We start from the raw sequence: 22,346 nt of genomic DNA on the forward strand, positions 1-22,346 counted from the left end.
TGAGACATTTTTACGCCTCATTAAATCTTTGACTTGTCTTGAAAATCTTTTGAATTTTTTTTTTTTTTTTGCTAAAGCTAGAACAGATACTCTCCAGAGTAATTCATAAAGACTGACGTGTGAGAGTGGATTGGCTGATCTGGCTGGAAGTGGAGCCTGGTGTGGTGGGCGATTCATCCAGCCTGAGCTCTCTCTCCACAGGGAGCTCTGGAATGGCCCGAGGCAGATCTTCCACACGAGGGCCCCTCACAGGGGTCTTCCTGCCCCCCACACCGCCATCCTCTTCACTGGAAATGGCAAATCGAGGCATTTCGATGATGGCTGAGCAGCAGCGGCGACGTACAGTCAGAGGTGGGCTGGAATCACTCTCAGTGTGAGACGACTCAGAAACAGAGAGACGCTTCCTTAAGCTGCATAAAAAAAAAAAAACATGTTTATGACACAATGTTGGACAAATAGTTTCTGTTATTTATTCATCAGATTGATTTGAGGTGTTTCACTCACATCTCTGGTGAGCCAACCAGCCAGCTCCGGTCTCTAGACTTTAGGCCACTGAGACTGTCGATCCGTTCTCCTCCTTCTTCACTCAGACTGCGCTTAGTGGGAGGAGGGGTGCGCTTCTCCTCATGCAAGGAAAGACGCTCCATACTACTATATACCTGAGAGAGGGAGATCGATGGGGAGAGATGAAGACAGATGAAGTTAAAAAAGGAAGAAATGAGAGAAACAGAAGCAACACTGAACTTTGAAAACAGTATAAACTGTTTAAGGCATTAGACTGAACTTAGAATTAAGCAGAACAGATATCAACACTAGATTATGATTACACAAGCCATAAATTGTTGTATAGCAGATACAAAAACTGTAAACTGTGCTGGCAACCACAAACAGTCTACAGTTAATAAAGGTAACAAAGAATTTCAGTTGTCCTCTACAGGTTATTATTCAGGAAGTGACTGAAATGGCGCCCCTATCACAGTACTAAAATCGTTTAAAGTGCAAAATAATTTTTTGTAATGGTTTCTTTCCATTCTGTCCCATTTTTCTTTATTTTCATATGCCCTATATTCCACCCTGCTTTTAAAGTACCTTACTTAGCAGAAGAATTGTTTATTTTGATTATTATTAATGAATTAACTATTAATTGAACATCTTATATCATTTTGTAAAGAGTGTTAGCATGTGTTACTTCACACCTTGCTAAATCGTGGTGAACAGGAGGAGAACTGACGGATCTCCAGATGGTCATCATCATTAGTGTCATCCTCTTCCTCCGAGTCTACATGATGATACCGATCTGAGCGTGCTAGAGGGTTGAAGAAAGAGATCTCAGATTGTGTTTTAGAGAACATAAGCCCATGTGGTGTGTGCTGTGCTGCAGGTATGGAAGAGAGTAAAGTATCTTGTTATAAATTTCACTCCATTCCCTACTGCCTGAAGACGTACTGTCAAAGTAGCTAGTGTCATCCTCCGACTCCAGCTGAGGAATGAACTCAGCCTTCTGCCTCAGGAGACTGTTCCAGTCCAGATCAGTAAAAAAGCGGTGCTGTTTCACCTCAAACGCACTCCCTGTGAGAGAGAGAAGATCTCTTCAAATATTTCTCAGAGAACAGAGATGTGGGATTCTTCTCAAAATGTTCTGCTCAGGTTCATTCATACACTATTAATCTCAGCACATCAGTCAAGTCACTCCTCTAAGACTAAACCAGGGAATAGATCAAGAAGAAGTCAGTCTGTGTAAGTAAGTGTGAGTTTGTGCGCTAGAACACCTGTCCCCAGACGCTCCAGAGGGTTTTGCCGCAGTAGTTTGGAGATGAGATCTTGAGCCTCAGGAGGCAAAGCTTCATCACCTTCTGGCCAGATTATCTCATCTATTGAACCAAACATACAGTAATCGTCAACAACACAATTAGGTTCACAGGTCAGATTTCAAATAAAACAGACTGATTTAAGGAGTGTATGAAGTTTTATTTTTCAAAATTAACTATTGGCTGGCTAGAGAAATGTAAGATTAAAACTGATAATTGATATCCCATGCCATACCAGTCAAAAGTTTGGAAACTCACGACTGTATAATAAATGTAATGTTTCTCATGATTAAATATTTTTTTTGAACTTTCTTCTAGATATAACACTAACCACTGATGACTTGTCCAAACAGTTCCTCGGGTGTATCCCCAAAGAAAGGAGCACAGCCTACAAGAAACTCGTACAAGATGACTCCCATAGCCCACCAGTCCACTGGTTTACCATAGCCCTGCCTCAGAATGACCTCAGGAGCAATGTATTCAGGAGTACCACACACCTGAGAAAGAAAGAGTTTTGAGAACTGCCATTCCTTTTATATATATAAATAAAAAACAGAAACAACGCAACAAATTACAGTCTCAGAGGACACTTGTACCTGTTTGTCAAGGAATTCACGGGCATCTTTTTCAATGTGGCCCTCATATAGATTGGTTGTTAAGCTCATTAAACCAATTTTGGACAGGCCAAAGTCTGTCAGTTTGACGTGTCCCATTGAAGTAATCAGGAGACTGTAGAAAAACAGGATTTTTTTTTTTTATTCTAACATCAATGAATGTGAAAGTCCATCCATCCATCTAAAACAAATGCTGTCTAAACCAAAGCCAACTGATCTGTTACAGCCTAAGCAAGCAAGCAAGCATGCTAAACAAACATGTTTCGAGTTAGATGGAATCTAAAGAATAAAAACAACCCTGAAGGAGGTCTTTGACTGAATCATAGTGCTACCTAAAGATTTGCAAGCTTCAATAGTGTGTGAGATATATATTAAGAATAGAAAGTCAACTATAAACAGGGTGGATTGGTGTTGCATTTTCTTACTTGTCAGGTTTGAGGTCTCTGTGCACAATGCCATAGTTGTGAAGGTATTCCAGTGCTAGAACGGTCTCAGCAAAGTACATGCGTGCCATGTCCACAGGTAGAGCTCCAATGTGCTTCAGCAAAGTGGCACAGTCCCCACCTGTAGACACACACAAACAGTTTCAACTACAGCATCACTCTGGGGTGTATCCCATATTGAAGTCCTCCATGAACATAGTCACCCTCCACAAAGATGTTGTATGAGTATTTCTCACCCTCCACATACTCCATAACCATGCAAAGATGTCTCCTTGTCTCAAAGGAGCAGAACATGCTGACAACAAAAGGGTTCTCTGCAAATGTCAGGATGTCTCTTTCCACAAAGGCCTGCTGGATCTGGTTTCTCAGGATCAGGTTCTGCTTGTTGATCTTCTTCATGGCAAATCGCTGACGGGTCTCCTTATGCCTCACCAAAAACACAGCCCTGAGTGGAGAGAGGCATGCATCACTTCAAACTGCCTCCTTACCCTATGACTATTAAAGAGATGACATTCTAAAAGTGTAACACCTTAGCATTTATAATCTGTCTTACCCATAGGCTCCATTACTGATGAGTTTAATGGTCTCAAAGTCTTCCTCACGAGGAGTTTTAGTTTTGGACTGAGGCTGAAGCTGGTGTGGCTGTATGGTGGCTCCTCGACTCTGCATATAAACACAAGTATTTGGTCTTAGTTGAATGCTAGTATACTGAGTCGATTGAGTTATTGAAGACATTTCGATTCGATTACTCACATCTGTGGAATCTGTCTCTGTCTCTGGGGTTTCAGGGTTACCACTGTCATAGCTACTCAGCTGGGCCATTTCTAGAGAGCGAGAGTGAAAAGAGGGAATGAAAGGGAAAAGGTGTCATTGAAAAACAACACAAATGTTACTGTAGCTTCTGATAAAAGACTGCAAAACCAATAACATCAAATTTGCTTCATACAGTCCACAAAAAGCATTTGAACACTTACGCCACACCTGACAATATATGAATGACAATGCATTAGATAACAAATTATCATTTGTTTCTGAAGATGTTACAATGTCTTTTTTTGTTTAGTTTTTTTTTTGGGGGGGGGGGGGGGGGGGGGGGCTCATAACATTTTTATGTGTAGCTTAGTGTTCAAATGCTTTTAGGGTGACTGTATGTAGCATTCTTACCCTCAAGGGGGTCCCTGGTGAGGCCCAGCTGGCTGATGATGTACCGAGGGATGTCAGACTTGATGCCTTGACCTTCTTTAGCATGACCTTCAGCAGCCTCTAACAGGTGGTAGAACTCCTCTGGGTTAAACTCCTAAGCACATACACAGGGAGAAATATGATCACATAATATGAACGTTCAAATCTGACAAAAACTAAGTCCCACTCAATCCTCAATCATTATATTTATTCTAGAGATCTGGAGTAGATCGAATATCAAATACTTCAGGACAAACATTTCAAATGATGATGAACTTATTACTGTGATAACACTTTATTTATTATTTATTAATAACAGTCAAATATCTATAAAATAACCATGTACATAACTCTTTTTTTCTTCATAAACATTTTGGACAAAAATGTTTTCTTATTCAGGGATATTCACACAAAAAGATGAAACAATGTTACATATACAGTATGTTAACAAACTATCATTTTAAAATTAAAGAATGTAAGGAAAATAAGACCCAAATTAAGTGCCAAAATCAATGTCATTTATTTAAGGAACAGTATAGATATTTTGTGTATGTGTATGTGTGTGTGTGCTTATTCAGGCAGGTTTGTCTCCAGGTGTCACACTGAGGTATTTGGATGCATTGTGCGCACATGAAGCAGAACAGGTTAACAGCTCATTTACTCTCTCAGCTGCTGGTCCTCCATCAGTGCTGAGCTGTACTGTATGTTGTCATACTACTGAATGCACCAGATTACTCAAAATACACATGTGACCACAACCATGCAGCTCCGTGTGGAAGTCAGAGGAGCTTTTATGTTTGCATGTGTGCAGTTTTGGGCACTGTAAAGTAAACTATGACATGGTTTTATAATGCACTGAAGTCTGCCATGATTCTTTAAAACAAAACAATGAATCACACACATCATTGTGCATTTTGAAGCTTTGCAGTTTGGTCTTTATTCCCAAAGTAAACTTTAATTAATTATACAGTACTGAGCATGTGCTTCATTAGTTATGGAAAAGCAGTTTGCTCTGAAGCCTTGCTAAAACTTATCTCAAAGATTCCTGATTAGAATCCTTTCAAATATCAGTGCTTACCAAACACTCCAGCAGACGGGCGGGCCGGGCGATGACTATCATCAGTTTCTTTACCAGCTGGGTGACAAACGTCACCTCCCCACTTTCTGAACGCTCATGAGCCTAGCAATAGACAGAAGACAATAGTTTTGGAATAGCATACTAGCACACTATTCAGTTTGCAGCATCTGTACTGCATGACTGGAACACCTAGTAAATCTGTCAAAATGAGCAGTATACAAATTAGAGAACACAATGCAATGTTAAACTTGACCTTCCATTTCCACTGAGACAATTAAGCCAGAAGCGATATCAATCACTCAGTATTAGAATAAAAGATAGTTGAATGAAGTGTACAGAGAGAGTGCATAAAAAGTAAGAGCATAAAAGGAGCAGGAGAGTTCATCAATTGTGTAGAGAAGAGCTGTTTAGAGTCGATGGTTAAACAGTCGGCTGATGGTAATAGAGCAATCTCTGACAGACAGCACAGTCACCTCAGGGGATGTCTAATCAACCTCTGAATTATTTATACAGGTAATGAAACCGCCAGTGAATCACACACACTCAGGATAATAAAGGGAGTAAATACACTATAGAGTGTCAGAAGTAACAGGGGTGAGAGCTGTAGGATGAGGGAGGGATTTGGTTTAGCACACCCTAAACTAGATGAAAGTAGATGCTCTATACATAAGGTCAATAGAAGATTCCCAGGATTCCTTTAGGGCCAGACGTCATGGTGACAGCCAGGTCACTAAAGTGACCCTAACTTGAGATTGGCACCTGTGGTTTTTAATGATGCAACCATGGGAGACTGAATGTTATAGACTGACCATTTAAAAATGTACAACTAGTCTGACCTTAAGACAAATGTCCAGTTAAATAAATAAAGCCTATTGCTGAGGACAAAGAAGAAAAGGCATTTGAAAAAAATCAGGTCAATAGTCCGAGACCACATAAAAAGAAAAGATAAATGAATAAAACTGTTACTATAACATCTTTCAATATGAACTGGGGATGCATGATGCATATGTATCATATCAGTTATGAGCCAATATTTTGTTGAAAAGTCACTATTGGTCCATATGAGATATTAGCAAATATTTAATTGTGCACACTTATTTCATCCTATTTTCGGCATTTGGATTACCTCTGCTGTCATTTAGACAATACTGATAATTATTATTTGACATTATTCAATTTAACATATCACAATATATTTATTTCTTATATACATGATTTCATACCTTTTAAGTAGAATGTTGTGATGCCAAGCAAGAATCAATATGGATTTTATTTTTAGTGCTTTTTTCATTTTCTTTTTCTAAATACAAAATAGCATTAAATTTGAATTTTGGCCATAATATCAAAAATATTATTGTAGTGTTGGTATCAGTCAGAATTTTAGGTAACACTTTATTTTACAGTGTCCTTGTTACATGTTACATGTACTTACCATAGTAATAACAGTAAATTATGCATAATTACATGCAACTAACCCTCAACCAAATCCTAATCCTACCCTAACCCTATAAGTACATGTAGTTAATTAATATCACTCAGTACAGTACACTGTAACAATGACACCTTAAAATAAAGTGTAACCAAATTTTAAAATCAGTGCATTCCTTATATGGGTAACTAAAGTCTGGGTTTGAAGTGAACTCTATAACAAATAACAAAAAACTACTATGATTCACAATTAAAATTTGAATAAAGTAAACCCTAGCAGGTGAATTATAAACATTAAAATAGTCTAGTTACAGTACATGTTTTAAGTGCTAAACTGTCAACAAGTCTTCAAATCAACAACATAAAATAGCATGTTTGATAGCATGAGGCTATGACCTTGACTCAATGCAACCCTGGAAAGTAAAAACAATCAAACTCAACTGTTGGATCCACATGGTTTCTGAGCGTGCTCTGCTCCCAACGTTTTAAAACGTGCTGAAGAACCTCCTCTTCCTCCAGCCGCCTCTGCCACGAAACGCAGGACATCCTTTGAGCGAGCGAGGAAGCGTTAAATGGAGAAACTGGGAATGCTTTTCTGAGTTCACCTGCTGAAGATGCGATTTATACCGCGTCCCTGTCTGGCCCACCTGTCACCATCGGCTCCCAAACTAAAACAGCCAATTAGCACGGGCTGGATGATGTCATCCCTACTCGCCTGAATGCCAAGTATGTCTGCGGTGATAGCGCGGCGACTGCATGAGATCACGATGTGCGCATTTTTGATTCTGGCAGGTAACAGCAACGGGATAGTTATGGACAACCAACCGAAAGAGGGGAAAACCTGACCTAATCCCTCCTTCCAATCTCACTCTCTCCCTTTCTCTCTCTATCCCGCCTTGTCTCTCACTCCCCGCACCCCCCTCTTGGGTGCCTGGAATACTCATCCGTCACCAGTGGTGGTTACTGGGGTGTGAAATTAAATTCAGGAAGGTGCTGCACCCCCCATTCCAATACACAACAAACACACACACTCTCATACTTTCCTGCACACATACGATTTGTGGGATCAGTATGGGACCTCTGGGACTCATAACGCTGCCCCTGTGGCACCGTAACTGAGCTAATCAAGACATCAACGACATCTCCTGAGTCCTGACTAATGCAGATGTGACAGGTGACCACAGACTCAACAGAATAACGAACGAACATCAGGGAACCAAAAACACATGTGACAGAGTTCTTTATGACTACCCAAGCAGTATAGAGATGACCTCTGGCCTGCTGTGATGACATCATACTTAGGCAGACATGGATTTATGGCTAAGGAACAACAGGAAGGACCTCACTGAAGCTGTGCGTGACAAGGAGTCAATACTCTTGAAATATATGCCATCAGCTTCCAACATACTCTCCACACGTGGCTGTCTTTGCATACTCACATCCTGGTGTAGCTTCTCAAGGTTCTCCTGTAGCTCGTAGAAGTAGCGGGAGGTGATGAGACCCTCTCGGGATTTGTCCAGGCAGTCCCGAGACAGTTCGATGACCTGGTGGTGGATGAAGCTCAGGACGCCGTCAGCTAAAGGCATGACTTTGTCAGGAGCTGATGAAGATATGAAATCAGCCAACCGTTCCTCCATCTGAGCAGTAGCCTGTGGGACAGAAATATCCTAGCTCAACAAAGGCCAAGCTATGGAGAAACAGAGGCATCCAGCCACCCATAATGCATGACTACATAGATGCATGACTACATAGATATATTTCTATTTATTTATTTATTTATTGATCACATTTATGACCCATTTTTTTCAAATCCTTTAATTAACAAAATAAAAAATAAAGTCCGTTTTGTCATTATATTACACCTTTAAACACATTCTGACATAGCTGAGCAGGCCAGAACAAATGGAAAAAGATGTAATATTTTAATACAACAGTGAGTGATTTACATATTTATTTATTTATTACTTGTCTGTACACATTTATGCTAATTAATGTCTTTGTTTACATTTTTTTTTATTAATTTTATTTCAAATATTGCTAATTTATTAAAAGTAGCATTATTAATTCATTTGTAATTATTATTACTAATAGTATTATTAATATTTTTTATATTACAGTTATTATTCAATTAACATTCTGGCACCTTAGTATTTATTAACAGTAAATATTTCTCTCTTTTCTGTCGCTGTGTATATTGGTGCTTTAGCAGTGTCAATAAAGTAGTTTAACGTGTGAAAATGAGACTCTATCCAGTGTATTTGAGTTGTGCAAGTTCTGCGTCAGTTTTAGACCTCACCTTAGGGAAACGCTCCTTGTAAACATGGTTCATCATGATGATCTCATGGTCAAATGATATGGGTGAGCGTCCAGGGCTGAAGAACAGAAGAAAGAAAGAAAAATAAGTGGAGAAAAGAATCAACAAATGGGACTTACCTTACCTTTCTTTTTGTTGCTGATCATATAGTTTCAACCCTAATGTCCCTCTGCCTTCAAGCAAATGTTGTTTGTGCCCTATACCTGTAATCTAATGTGGATGATACACTGGAGCACCTGTTGTTTCTGACATAGCCAACCTCATTCATGTCAAAGTAGAATCTTCAATCAGAGACGCTCCACAGGGAATATTGAGAGATATGGCTTGTGTAGATATACTAGTATGTGTGTGTGTGTTCGTGTGCGTGTGCGTGCATTTTATTCAGGGACACAGATTACAGATGCAGCTGGGACCATATGAGTCACTCCGGTTAGTAAAGGTAAGCTGGTCATGTGACCCGAGGATGAGGTAATGCTATAAGTCGTCATTCGAAGGCTTGCGCTCCCTATTAGCCCACCTGATTGAATAAAAACAAACTAACCACAGCACATCTGGTCCACCTCCAGGGTGCTGTTGAGAAATGCGCCAACACACACACTTACACACTAAATTGGCTCATCTACAGGTGTGTCAATAACAATATGAGACAGGGGAAAAATTTTCTAGTCAGATCTTCGACTTACTTGAGAGCCATTTCAATCAAAAATTATGATCCGACCATGACTGCGGTAAAGGTTAACTCTGACAGAGATTGATTCGCAGCTGAAGGGAGCTGCATTAACAATCACACTGAGAATATTTCTCCAGCTGAGTGAGGTAGAGAGAAAAGACAAGGGAAAATGAACATGCCTTGGAGCGATCCTCTACTTTTATTAAATAAAGAATTTACTGTGTGCAAAGAATCAATGTGAACCTCCTGCGGCGCAATAACATTCTGGATTCAGACAGATGATAATTAGTGAATGTAATTATTTTTCTCTGATGGATGCAGAAATGTCCTTGCAGCCCCAAAAATCATCATATTTTTGAGAAATGACCTTGAAAAAAGATTCTAGTTATAGTTTTGAGCCACATGGATTTAATTGAAGTAATGTTCTGTGCAGGAACATAATGGATGTAATGGGGGAAATAAAGAAAGGACAGCTATTCACATACGATTTGTTATGGGAGAAAATAATGTAGTGTTTGGGTTAGAAAGTATAAAAAGAAAATTGAGTGATAAAAGGAGAGGAACAAATTTGAACAAATTCCTAAGTATGAAACTTTGACATGCCAACATTTTCTCTAACAGCTCTTTGAGGAAAGATGTGTTCTTACATTTCCAAAGAATTTGGACTTCATTGCATCAGAATATGCCTACGTCCTAATATATTCTACACGAAAACAAGTACGTAGTACTGTATGTCTAAATATTCAGAATTTACAAAACAGAAAGCGGACAATACCCGGACGTCAAAGGTTACGTGACAATGCCAACACGGCAGATTTAAATGTTTTTGAAAGAAGTCTCTTATGCTCAGCCAGGCTGATCAAAAATACAGTAATATAATATTGTAAAATATTATTACAATTTAAAATAACCACTTTATTATTTTTTTTTTGTAATTTATGTACAAATATATTAAAAATAAAAGTAATGTAAAATTCTTAATTGAATTAATTCATGTTCGAGAACTTTTGTCTCAGGAAACTGCCTGTTATTTGTCACTCGCATCACCCTGGTTAGTACACAGCTTTACAATGAAGGACAAAATATGAATATTGGTTTCAGTAACTGTAAAAATGAAAAGTTATCTGAAAAGAATGTGAAGACTAACCGAGAGAGATGCTATCACATGGAACAAAAGAAAAACAAAGGGAGGGACAGCCAGAGAGAGAGGGGAGAGGATGAGAGTGTGTAAATGTGTCACAGTTGAGCACAGAAATGACCTCTAAATCCCTCCGAGGTGCTGGAAACCAGGGAAATCAGCTAGTTAATTGGCCGTGACAGAATGGTCTGCACTAACACACACAATCGGATGACATCACCAACAAAGCCATAGACACATTTTAGTCATTTTAGACACATTCTGACATATTATGCATGTTAATTTAAAAAAAAAAGAAATGGCTTGGCTAGCCGGAAGGAATCCAGAATGTGTCCGTTGTATTTTGGCACTGAGCCCTTTATTAAAATAATATTCTAATTTCCAGCTACTGCTACCAAACCATTTGACATATGGATGATGGATGATGACCACTGCACATTGAGCTCATTACTCATCGACTGTGTGTTTGAGTGAGTTAAAAGATGTAAAGAGGAAGAATGATGGAGAACCGTGAGTGAACACTGCATGAAGAAGCGTCGCTGTCAATTCTCTCAGCATGTCTGCTGTCCAGGGCGTGAAATTAGCATAATACTGCTACATTTCCTCATCTCTAATTAACCAGTTTGAGCTTGACTGCAAATCCCCTCAACCTCCTCCCTCATCCAGTCTTTTCATCCTTCTCTCCCTTCTTTCAACAGAAGAAATGGACAATCCTGGGAAGCAATAATCTGTAAAATGTGGCAACAGCAAACCTCACTATCTCATCCAATATTTATGGATCTAATTCTGGAGTGCTGACCCCTGCTGAGTGTGTCTAGATACTAAAAGAGGCAAGGCCAGTGTTTCCTGAATAAGTCATCTTAACAGAAAAAGAGAAAGAGCCAAAGGGGAAGGAGAGCGAGGAAGAGAGATGTGTTTACAGATAAGAAGCTCATGAAGGAGGTCTCTTTCTTAGTGTTCAGGAGGAAATGATTTAGTCTGTCAGGTCCTGGGCAGAAGTTTGAATGACTACTAGAGTTATCATACAACTCTAGTGCAGAAAAAGAGTGGATAAGAATAATCTAGGTCACATTGCACATGAAAAGGGAAAGAAAAAAAGAAAAAGAAATATATATATATATATATATATATATAAACAAACACACACACACACACACACACACACACACATATATATATACACAGTGCTTAACATATTTATTAGACCTAAACTAACAGTATTAGTGATTATCAAAATCAATTTTTATGTTTCTGTAATGGTTAATCCACCAGTATGTGTAAGCTTTTTAGTCACAGTTGGCCAAGTCAAAGTCCGGACTTTGAACAAATTTTTGATTTAGTGGATTCAAAATAGATTGCACAAAAGTTTCTTCAAAAGCAAGTCTTTGAGAACAACTGGAAACTATTTGGAATAATTCCAATAACAACAGAGACTGTGGAAAAGTACAGTACATAAAAACAATGCCAGCAAGAACGCAAGCCGTTATCAAGGCCAAAAGACGGCATACAAAATATTACGTTTTTTTGGTTATTATGTGTGAAATAAGACATTTTTAGTTTTAAATAAGTTTTTGACAGATTCCTAATATATTTATCTTTATAATGACAGGTGATCTAATAAATCTGTTAAGCACTGTATATATATATATTTTGGATATTATTTTCATGACAACTATGGACACTCCTCCTCTATCATGCTCATCAACCATGACTGATCTGGACATTCAACTTTTTTTATTATTATTTTTTTTTTATTAAATCAGAATAAAGGCAGTAAAACAAATACTACATATACAAATATAATTATTCTTTTACAGTAATATAATTTTGTTTTTTTTTGCTTTACAGTAATGAGAATTGGTGGAAATAATTAAATTTACATTTCATTTCAAATTTACAATTTGCATTATTCTGGGGTTAAATATGACATGGACATTATATTGACAGGCAGAGAGAGGCATGAAGAAGATGTGAAGGCAGAGGAGTGAAGAGGCATCAATGTGAAGGGCACAAAGGCTGAATTATTTGTCTTCTACCTTAAAGGAGGGAGTTAAGAGTCTAGAGAATGAGGTGGCAGAGTCCTGTCAGATCTGAAGATTTGGCCTTTAAAAATGTGAGTGAGTGAGAGCCTGAGGGCCCAGCTGACATCACACACACTCACAACGTCAAGTTCACTTGAAAGGCAACTTTTGATTGCTGTGAAATGGGAATCTGTAAGTGTTTGTACCTGAGACTGCGGGAGCGCGGTCGCATGGCTGGCGATCTTCTCCCGTCCTCATCCGTGATGCTCTCTGAGCTGAAGTGTTTGGTGAGGAAATGCAGCTCGTCTGCAGTGGGCTGGAAGGGCAACTGGTGCAGCTTCTCCTGAGATGAACATGATGACTGTGAGAAGCAGAGAGGGAGGGATTACAAGGACAGAAGGCATTGCATAGGCTGCCCTGACTCTCAATCAACTGCATTTGTTTGCCGAAAAGTTGTTGATTGTTAGTCTTTGCAAATAAATTTTCCTCAAAATATTCAGGCCAAATGGGAAAAATATTGAAAATAAATACATACATTTATTTAACTATAATATATAGTTTTCTTTTTTTCTATTTTTTAAATAAATAAATAAATAATAAAATCATGAGAAAATGTCCAGGTTATATTTCAAGTTAAATAAATAAAAAATAAGTTACTAATTATATTTTGCATAAAGAAATTGGAACCTATTTTAGGACCATTAATTGCATTATGACATTATTACTTTAATACAAATATATGTATTAAACTATAACTTATAATTATACTACATGATGATAATTGCCATTAAAATATTATGACATAGCAAAAAATCTTAATGACCCTAACAATAGGCTTTATTTTCATTATAATATATATATATATTTTTTATTTCTGGACATTTGTTAAGAGTTTTCTTAAGACATTTAGTTCTTAATCAGTAGATTTTTTCCCCTTATGCTTTGAGTTGAATAAAATCTCTGCAGCCTTTAGAATAAAAATTTGGCCTGAACTAGAAAATGTATTTTCATCTTTCTGCAGAGACTTTAATGGGGCTTGTGCGGTTTGAACTGATTCCCCAATGAAAGCAGCAGCCAGACTGAGTTACAGTCAATTTTCAGGGACAGAACTCTTTTGAAGTGAATGCATTGATATGAAGCTACTGGCTTTACTTCAGGCTAAGGGGACCTGCTTTTTGCCTAGAGTTTATCCCACTGTAGGGTCAATAGGATAAACCTTCCGGGCAAGTTAAGGCTTGGGATCAAATGCAATACCAAACAGTGAGGCATATATCTGGGGGTTGATACAACACGGAGGGACTACAGAAAGAACATGAGCACAAACACACACAGATACTCACCGAGACTGTTGAGCTGGGGGTGTTGGTTCCATAGCCAGAGGATGGCAGAGAGGCGAGAGACCAGCGACGACCATCCGTCCTAAAAGTGTGGATGAGGGAAAGGTGAAAATCTGGTCTTGACACATCACTGCTGATATTCTTGCAAGTATCAGGACCAGTAGATAGTGCCATACACAGCATTAGGAGCATTCAGACGAACAACAATAAAATCACACAATAAGAGCAGAATAAAGCACCACAGATTAAAATGTTCACAAAACCTAACATTTGAACAATAAACAATGACGATGATTTTTAAATTCACCTGTGCAGCTAAATAAGGCTTGCATATGAGAGCCATTTAGCATCTGTGATAATGGCTAAACTGCCCATACAGGAACTTACTTTTATTTCAGATATGCATATGAAGCCTTTTCACGCAGATCAAATAAATAGCACAGTGTGAATTCACCCTACGTGGTCTGATGGCTTTTAGCACACAACTGCAACACGTTGAAATATCATTCAAACACATAAATCAATGATGAATGATATTAGGAATTTAGCAGAGAGTAAGCGTCCCTTTACTTGGACACAAGGAATTTTGCATAATCTATTTGACTATAGATTACAGTATCGAGTATTGACTATAGATTGTATCTATCTGATTACAATGTGCAAAACATACACAAGACATTAATGATTTTAATAATCACAGGTACAACTGTAGCAAATAAGACATTAAAAAATACAGTAACATTTAAAAGTTTGGGGTCAGTAAGATTTTTTTAAAGAAATTAATTCAGCAAGGATGCATTAAATTGATCAAATGTGACACTAAAGACATTGTGTAAGAAATTCAATGCTTATTAATCAAATAATCCTTCAATATGAAGAGTTGTTCATGTCAAGTTCATATCAAATTCATGTAATGTTTGGTTTTCAAAAAAATATTAAGCAGAACAATGGTATTCGAGATTGATAATAATAAGAATTTTCTTGGGCAGTAAATCAGCATATTAGAATGATTTCTGAAAAATCATGTGACACTGAAGACTGGAGTAATCGCTGTTGAAAATTCCCTTTTTGCTATAACAGGAATAAAATGCATATTAAAATATAAAACAGTTATTTTAAATTGCAATAATCTTTCACAATATTACTGTTTTTTTATGCAGAGACTTTCAAAAACATGAAAAATCTTACCAACCCCAAACTTTTGAATGGCAGAGTACATCTTTAATTTAAATAATTTTGATATGAAAATATTGCAGAAGAAAACATGTAGCCAACATTTACATTAAATATATATATATATATATATATATATATATATATATATATATATATATATATATATATATATATATATATATATATAATTAAAAGATGTAAACAGGTGGTAAATGTTGGCTACATGTTTTCTTGAGTAGAGAGAGAGAGAGAGAGAGAGAGAGCGAGAGCGAGAGCGAGAGAGAGAGAGAGAGAGAGAGAAAGAGAATATTTATAATTTCATTTATGCCAAGAAACTTGTGGAATATTTTTGAAGATTGGATATCAGTTCTAAGCACACAGTCAAGCTGAATGAGTTGGGATGATTAATAATTTATCATTCCAATACATAAATTAAGTTGTCTGAGATGTTTTTAAACACATCTGACTGTCAGCTCTAATGAAATGGAAACATGATGTTTGGTGTAAACAGCCATGCTCAAAGCAGACACAGGAAATGATGTTGTAAGGGAAGCGGGGTAATTATTACCTGTCAGCCCTGTGTCCATGGCTGTATGGAAGAGAGTACAGCATTAAAAAGAGATGCTACTGTGAAGGCATCTGATCTAATGTGCATCTTTTACTTTCTCATGACCTTCACTCACACTAGCAGATTCAGCTCTCCCTTACGTTAAATGTGGAATTCGTATACACCCGAATTGGATTCTTGTCTTTGTAACATTAGTGTGCTGTACTTTGTCCATTAGGTGGCACTGTTGGTCCATGAGCGATTTGGACTGGATGACTCAATGGTCTTTGCTCTATGGCTGACATTCAAACGAATCTTTTTAATTAAGCCTGGGGTCATCAGCTCTGTGTTCTCTCCCAGTAGTTAAAGCATTACCATCTTTTGCTGCTCAATTACCAATTCAGATTTACTCATTAACATTCTTGGTGTCATTATTCAGAGCCACAGTGAAGGATTACAAATGAATTGAAAGTGGGGTGCTTAATAACCAGCAGATGAAAGGCAAACTATGACAACAATATTTGCAAGAAGAGCAAAGAGATTTCTTGCTCAGTACTTGCTCAAACACGATAAAGACTGTAAAAAGTTTTATAAGAACTTACTCACAGAATGTGAAATATTGTACAATTAAATGTTTTGTTCTATAAGATGCTGATAAACTGTGACTCACCTGCGAGCTGGCACAAAAGAGAAGTGGGCCGCAGTGTTTGGGGAGAAATTGCGTGGACTGTCCAATGGGCTGGATCCTGAAAAAGACCAAAAACTTGACATTTAGGGAATTATTCACAACAATTAAGCTCAACTACCCGTTATCAGGCCAGACGGGTACAAATAACTGCTGGGAAAAAACCACTAGGAGGCATCATGCCCATCATAAGTAAACATAATTGCCCTACGGTCCTTACCTCTTCTTTTCTGCTAAAATCTTTCCGCTTTATTTTATTCATCAAAGCCCTTTTAAGATAACAAAACCCTTTAGAAGAGTGGGCTTCTTATGTAGGCTGTGTTGAGACCAGAGGTACATGGATAAAACACACTTTGATCACAGGTCTTTTCTTTTCTCCTGCATAGCTCTCTGCGAATAGATTAGTGCGTAGAATGTGAAGCACTCACAGTGTTTAAGTGCTTTAGACAACAGGGCCCCTTCCACTAAAAATACCTCAAGTAGAGTGATATTTCATAATGAGCGTTATAAAATGATTTGCAGACCATGCGCAAAGAATCCTTTTTTTTATTAACTGATTAATTGATTAGCTCCAATTCATATTCAGGCGCTTTTGCTAAAACTCTTTATCTCTATTCCAGTGATATTTAAATGGCAAGAAGATTTCATAGCCTGGGCTCACAGTATGGTATATTTTTAAGTCACAATTTAGGATAGATTACATAGAGCATAGCTTATAGATTAAGACATGCATAACTGCTATGACTAATATTACTAGATGATCTAAAAACCACTATTCCTAGTCATGTGTGAATTAAGAAGCACAGATCCAGGCATCATCAATCAATCCAGTCAATGCGAGCAACGGGGTGCTTCTATCTGGACTGTCTAGTGCAGCTCGAGTCACAATCCCCCATGCATTAATCATGCATTAATGCATTCGTCAAGCGGCCTGTGCCAAATCTTAAATATTAATGAGAGCATAATTCTTTGTCAGGAAGTGACTGTAGGAACAGCTGCGCACAGCTGGACTGGGACACGGAGCGGTGTGGATCTGTCACGGAGATGCATTCATTTCAAGGAGAATCCCATCATGGAGAGTGTAGGAAAAGGCATAATGGTGTGCTACACAGCGAAACATCTGCTTATTTTTCATCACGAAAACTATAGAGGATGAAGGGTTAGCTGAAGAGAAGCAGACTCTTTCTCATATGATACACAGCTGAGAGAAGAAAACTAATCAGCACCCTGTTGAATTACACATGCTACGTTCACACCACAGCTGGATGTGGTACGGATCAGTTTTTTGGATGACAGTGTGAAAATCGCAGAATCTTGTGTGAAAATCGTGTTTTCATGTGTGAAAATAAACAGCATACTAACAGATTTTTTTAAATGTGACAGGAATGAATGCAACGATTTCGTCAATCTTACTCGACATCCTTCATAACTGCATGCTTAATTTATCCTTGGATCATTCATAATATGAATGTATATATTGCACAATATTAAGTACTGCACAGAAAAAAATAAAAATAAAATACAATTAAATAATATTAGATATAGATAGAATATTATTACACTTTGATAAATATTAAAATACTAATGCTAATGAATAAACATAGTAAATAAATGTTATTCGAATTTATAATAAATAATAATAATAATAGAAAATGAAATCACATAAAATTATACAATAACATTTATGAAAAAAAAAATTCTTAAATAGACAATTAAGAGCTGGAATTTACAAAGGTTAAACATCAGATGTTTTGTGATCTTCATTTTTTTTCACATAGTGATCAATTATGTTCTATACAGATCAATCTAATATGCTTACTGAAACAACAGCATCACAGTATTAGTGAGTGCTTTCCAGTTCTTTCAGATCTATTTGTCTTAAGTGTAATGATTCATAAAGCACTGAGTGCAGTATTTAAATCTTGTGCTGCTGGTGACATAACCTGGCAAACAGCTTCCTGAAACAGACTGTAATGGGGTGCAGTGTAGCAGTGCATACCCCCTGTTGATTGTGCTCAGTTGAGTTTGAAATAATTTAGCCTCCGCCGCTTTTGTTGGCAGTCGCATTAAAATGCTGCTAATGGCTTTGAAGTGCTTAAAATGAAGCAGCATTTGGGTTTATGTTCCCTTTTAGATTTAAATATTGCAAGCACACAACTGAGTGATGCAGTATGGACAAAAACAAACAATGTTTCCTCATGTGATTTGTATCAGGAGTACAATATTAATATAAAAATCCTGAATCTTTATTCTACAATGCTAGTGTGGTGACAAACTAAGCTTTTTGCTGTCTCTTTACGCACTGTACTGTGTGTGCTGATGGTTTAATACAGTAATTCAGTGAGAAGATGGAGTTGACAAGCCGACGTCAATGATTAGGACTGCAGCACAGTATTTACCATTTTAAGAGCCCGGCTGAACAGTGTGAGCATGATCTGAGCGCTTTATGTGTGCTCATGACTGGAGATCAGTTATAAACACACAATCAGTCATCTCCTTAATCTCTCTACACACACACACACACACACGAGAGAGAGAGAGAGAGAGAGAGAGAGAGAGAGAGAGAGAGAGAGAGAGAGAGAGAGAGAGAGAGAGAGAGAGAGAGAGAGAGAGAGAGAGAGATGACTTTGACAGCTGATCTCCTGCTGGCTTTGACAGCTGATCTCTCCATTTCTCTATCACGCTCAGGGGATACACCTACCAGAGCAGCAGCACCTTAACAAAGTGTTTTTTCACCAGCTCCAGCTTTATCAAAACATTACTGTGACAACTTGCTGTGACACCAAGGCTCGAAACTGCAACCATTTTGGTCGCATATGCTCCCGGAAATAATTGTTGAGGTGCGACCTGTTTTAATTTCTCTACAAAACGTTCGCCAATTACTGCACAGAATGTGCCTGCTGTGAGCTGACACAGTGACCAATCCACTGTTCTATCACATAACCAACTAAACTTCATCTTTACGTTCTTAACTTTAAAGCAGATTTTAGGTTGGTTAATATTAGCCGCCAATCACTCCCTTTCACTGCGCTCCGCTGTCACGTGACAAGGAGCTAACTAGCGTGCAAAATGAAAAGAGCTGAAGAGAAAAGATAAAAAGCACACTGCTACATATCTCATACCCAGCCCTTGATTCGTCTTGGTTAACTACTTCACTAAAACTCTCCCTCCCACACTCCCAACATTTTAGGTGTGGTGCTCCTAACATTTTAGTATATATAAACATTTTAGTTGTGGTGCTCCTACATTTTTGCTGGTGCTTCTAACTTTTTAAAGGTTGAGAGCACCAGTGCTACCAATTAAAAAAAGTAAATTTTTGTTTTATGTTTTTATTAAACTCAAAGTGAAAGATTTTAATATAATTAGTTTTATAATTATAAAACAATGGTACATTTATAAACAAACACTGATAAATGCTGAAAACGGTTATTGTTCATAGTTAGTTTATAATAACTAGACTAATGAATTAATGTTAGCAAACTGATTGTAACCAATAACTATCATATTTTTGGTGTTTGTGGTCACTGCCATGTAAAAAAAAAAAAAAAAAAAAAAAAAAAGGCAAGTTCCAATTTTATTAGTGGACTGAGAGGTTCTACTGCAGCACTCCCTGTATTTTGCACCATCCATTTTTCTTTCTGTTAATAAAATGGCCAGGTGCCCAAAGCAGGAAACTACCATCACTATAATTCACTGTAGATATGGTGTTTTGTGGCCTGTGTTAGATTTTGCACAAAGTAAATCATATCGGTTTTCAGTTAAAAGCTATATCTTGGTTTCTTCTGACCACAAAATATCTTTCCTACATCATAAAAGGGTCACTATATGGTTATTACTGGCAAATCCCTGACGTGTTTTCACATGGTGTTTCTTGAGTAATGGCTTCTTTTGGCCACCCATAGATTCTTTCCTTGTGAAATATTCTTCTTAAGAATGCTCTTTAGCTGACTTCATAGCAGTTCTTTGAAATTACACTTTAAATCATGATATTTTAACTGTTGGGTTACATAGAGTGCTGGCTATTTTAATGATCCTTCTAATGTACATCTAATGTCCAATTTTTGCCATTTGCGTACTCCTCATTTGCAATTATGTATAATGAAAATGTTTGCTTGCACTCATTGACACCACAAAGGCAACTGAGAATCACTCATATGAAAACATAAAACGATATTCTCCTTACATAAACACTACTTTAGTTTGTGCGTATGTATAACACATGGATTTGATTATGCCTCACGTTTTACAGGTTAATAAAACATTTTTCAAACAAAGAATGACATAATTCCGACAAGACAGAAGGCAAAAATCTTCCAATCCACAAGGAGGCATCCAGAGAAATTGCATTACAAAATGTCAACTGTCAATCTATTCATGATGCACATGAATTAGATGAGAAATCCCTGCGCCACATTTGAATTACTCCATGGCAAACTGAGATGGTTGCTATGGAGATATAAAGTAATATTTTGTGAACAGCTGCCACACAGCTTTCCATTTTTATGTGACAAGATGAACAGCATGTGTGTCTTACTTGTGAAGTGTGTACAATTTGTATGGCTCTGGTCCAGACTCTAGTAAAGTGCCTACTGTCTTATGTGGCCAGCTACCTACTAAGACAACACGCTAACAAAAAATAAACCTTGAAAATTACTGAAATGCTCTAAATAGGCATCAACTCTTACAGTTAAAGGATAACTTAACCTTAAAATAAAGTCAGTGTACCCCAACATGATACTAATAGCACAAACACATAGTATACACAAATATAGGGTGAAAAAGTTCATTTCTAATAAGATTTAACTTTGTTTATTGATACATTTCAGTACTAAAAATGCATTTCTAATCAACATTTACTCTGTCCGCCACCTTGGGTGCTTTTATATATATATAACAAGTTATCTTATAAGGCAGCATAATGTTTCTGCCTATTGTTTGGAACAGACTTTACATCGGGAACATAAAAAGGCCTAAACATGTATTTTTGGTAAACAGCTCAAAAGGGTTTAAAACACATCTCATTTAAGGAAGAGAGGTATATATTTTACCTGGGTGTCCGTGCAGTGGAGAATGGGGTCGAGGCAGAGTGGGAGAGGTGCTGGATGTCACTATCAAACTCTTTCTGTTGCTGGTCCGACAGCTGTAAAAAAGAAACAAAATACACTTATTCTCATACACTTATGCATAATAATGACTAAATAGACTAACTGCGCTATCGTGCCAAAACATTAACTAAGAGGACGATCTTTAGATCAAATAAATGTAAAAACAGACATTGTAAAGTATTGAGTATGAGAGTATGCCCATTCAAAAAGATTACAGACAGCAAAGAACGGAATTGCTTCCCCTTTGAAATGGCAGTGGTGTCAGACAGTTACTCTCTTATTCAGGTCACACAAACCTGTCTCATTTTATGAGGCTGGGAGTGCACAGAATTATCTGTTCTTTTTTCGTCTAGCGTAAATGCTAAAAGCCTCTAGCTCAAGCTGACAGGGGGAAAAACAGCCACCTACAGCTCAAATGAACCTTGAGACCTCCAGCTAGGACTATACAGTCTTACGCTCCATTGAAGAGAGGAGAGATTTCAGAACCGCAAGATGGAGAGCAGTGTGGTGAAAAGTAAAGGATGAGAGCTCTTTAATTCGATGTGAGCAAAATATTGACACGCACAGCAAACGATCAAAAAGGCAATCTATGAGAAAAATCACAGAGAAATCCCAATACTGCTTTTCGCATCTACAATCCATTACACCACATTATAATGATGCACAGTTTTGAGTTTGCAGTCTGAATTGAATGTGATGACATAAAAAGCATGTGCTCCATGAAAGACAGGGTATTTATTAGGCTATATTCTCTTAAGTGACTACACTAAGACAAATATGATCTCATACTGTAAGAGTCA

At 37.5% G+C, this 22,346-nt stretch overlaps 1 protein-coding gene across 3 annotated transcripts in view; it reads right to left on the bottom strand.

Annotated features, from left to right (window-relative positions):
- Positions 1 to 22,346, bottom strand: part of mast2 (microtubule associated serine/threonine kinase 2) — a 135,862-nt gene that overhangs the window by 10,576 nt on the left and 102,940 nt on the right. For 2 of the 3 annotated variants that reach the window (XM_084426140.1, XM_084426142.1), the window contains 20 exons: positions 21,490 to 21,581; positions 16,427 to 16,502; positions 15,778 to 15,798; positions 14,037 to 14,115; positions 12,903 to 13,057; positions 8,850 to 8,925; positions 7,993 to 8,202; positions 5,126 to 5,227; positions 4,030 to 4,162; positions 3,619 to 3,689; positions 3,419 to 3,528; positions 3,102 to 3,310; positions 2,848 to 2,986; positions 2,405 to 2,537; positions 2,140 to 2,305; positions 1,770 to 1,871; positions 1,447 to 1,569; positions 1,197 to 1,306; positions 505 to 659; positions 118 to 410 (listed from right to left, as the gene is read on the bottom strand). In XM_084426140.1, the coding sequence (XP_084282266.1) occupies positions 118 to 410; positions 505 to 659; positions 1,197 to 1,306; positions 1,447 to 1,569; positions 1,770 to 1,871; positions 2,140 to 2,305; positions 2,405 to 2,537; positions 2,848 to 2,986; positions 3,102 to 3,310; positions 3,419 to 3,528; positions 3,619 to 3,689; positions 4,030 to 4,162; positions 5,126 to 5,227; positions 7,993 to 8,202; positions 8,850 to 8,925; positions 12,903 to 13,057; positions 14,037 to 14,115; positions 15,778 to 15,798; positions 16,427 to 16,502; positions 21,490 to 21,581 (2,555 nt within the window). The remainder of the gene's footprint in view (positions 1 to 117; positions 411 to 504; positions 660 to 1,196; positions 1,307 to 1,446; positions 1,570 to 1,769; positions 1,872 to 2,139; positions 2,306 to 2,404; positions 2,538 to 2,847; positions 2,987 to 3,101; positions 3,311 to 3,418; positions 3,529 to 3,618; positions 3,690 to 4,029; positions 4,163 to 5,125; positions 5,228 to 7,992; positions 8,203 to 8,849; positions 8,926 to 12,902; positions 13,058 to 14,036; positions 14,116 to 15,777; positions 15,799 to 16,426; positions 16,503 to 21,489; positions 21,582 to 22,346) is intronic. The other variant, XM_084426141.1, reaches the window with a different exon arrangement.

This window comes from Rutilus rutilus, assembly GCF_951802725.1.
Source record: "Rutilus rutilus genome assembly, chromosome: 12".
In the NCBI taxonomy this organism is placed as follows: domain Eukaryota; kingdom Metazoa; phylum Chordata; class Actinopteri; order Cypriniformes; family Leuciscidae; genus Rutilus; species Rutilus rutilus.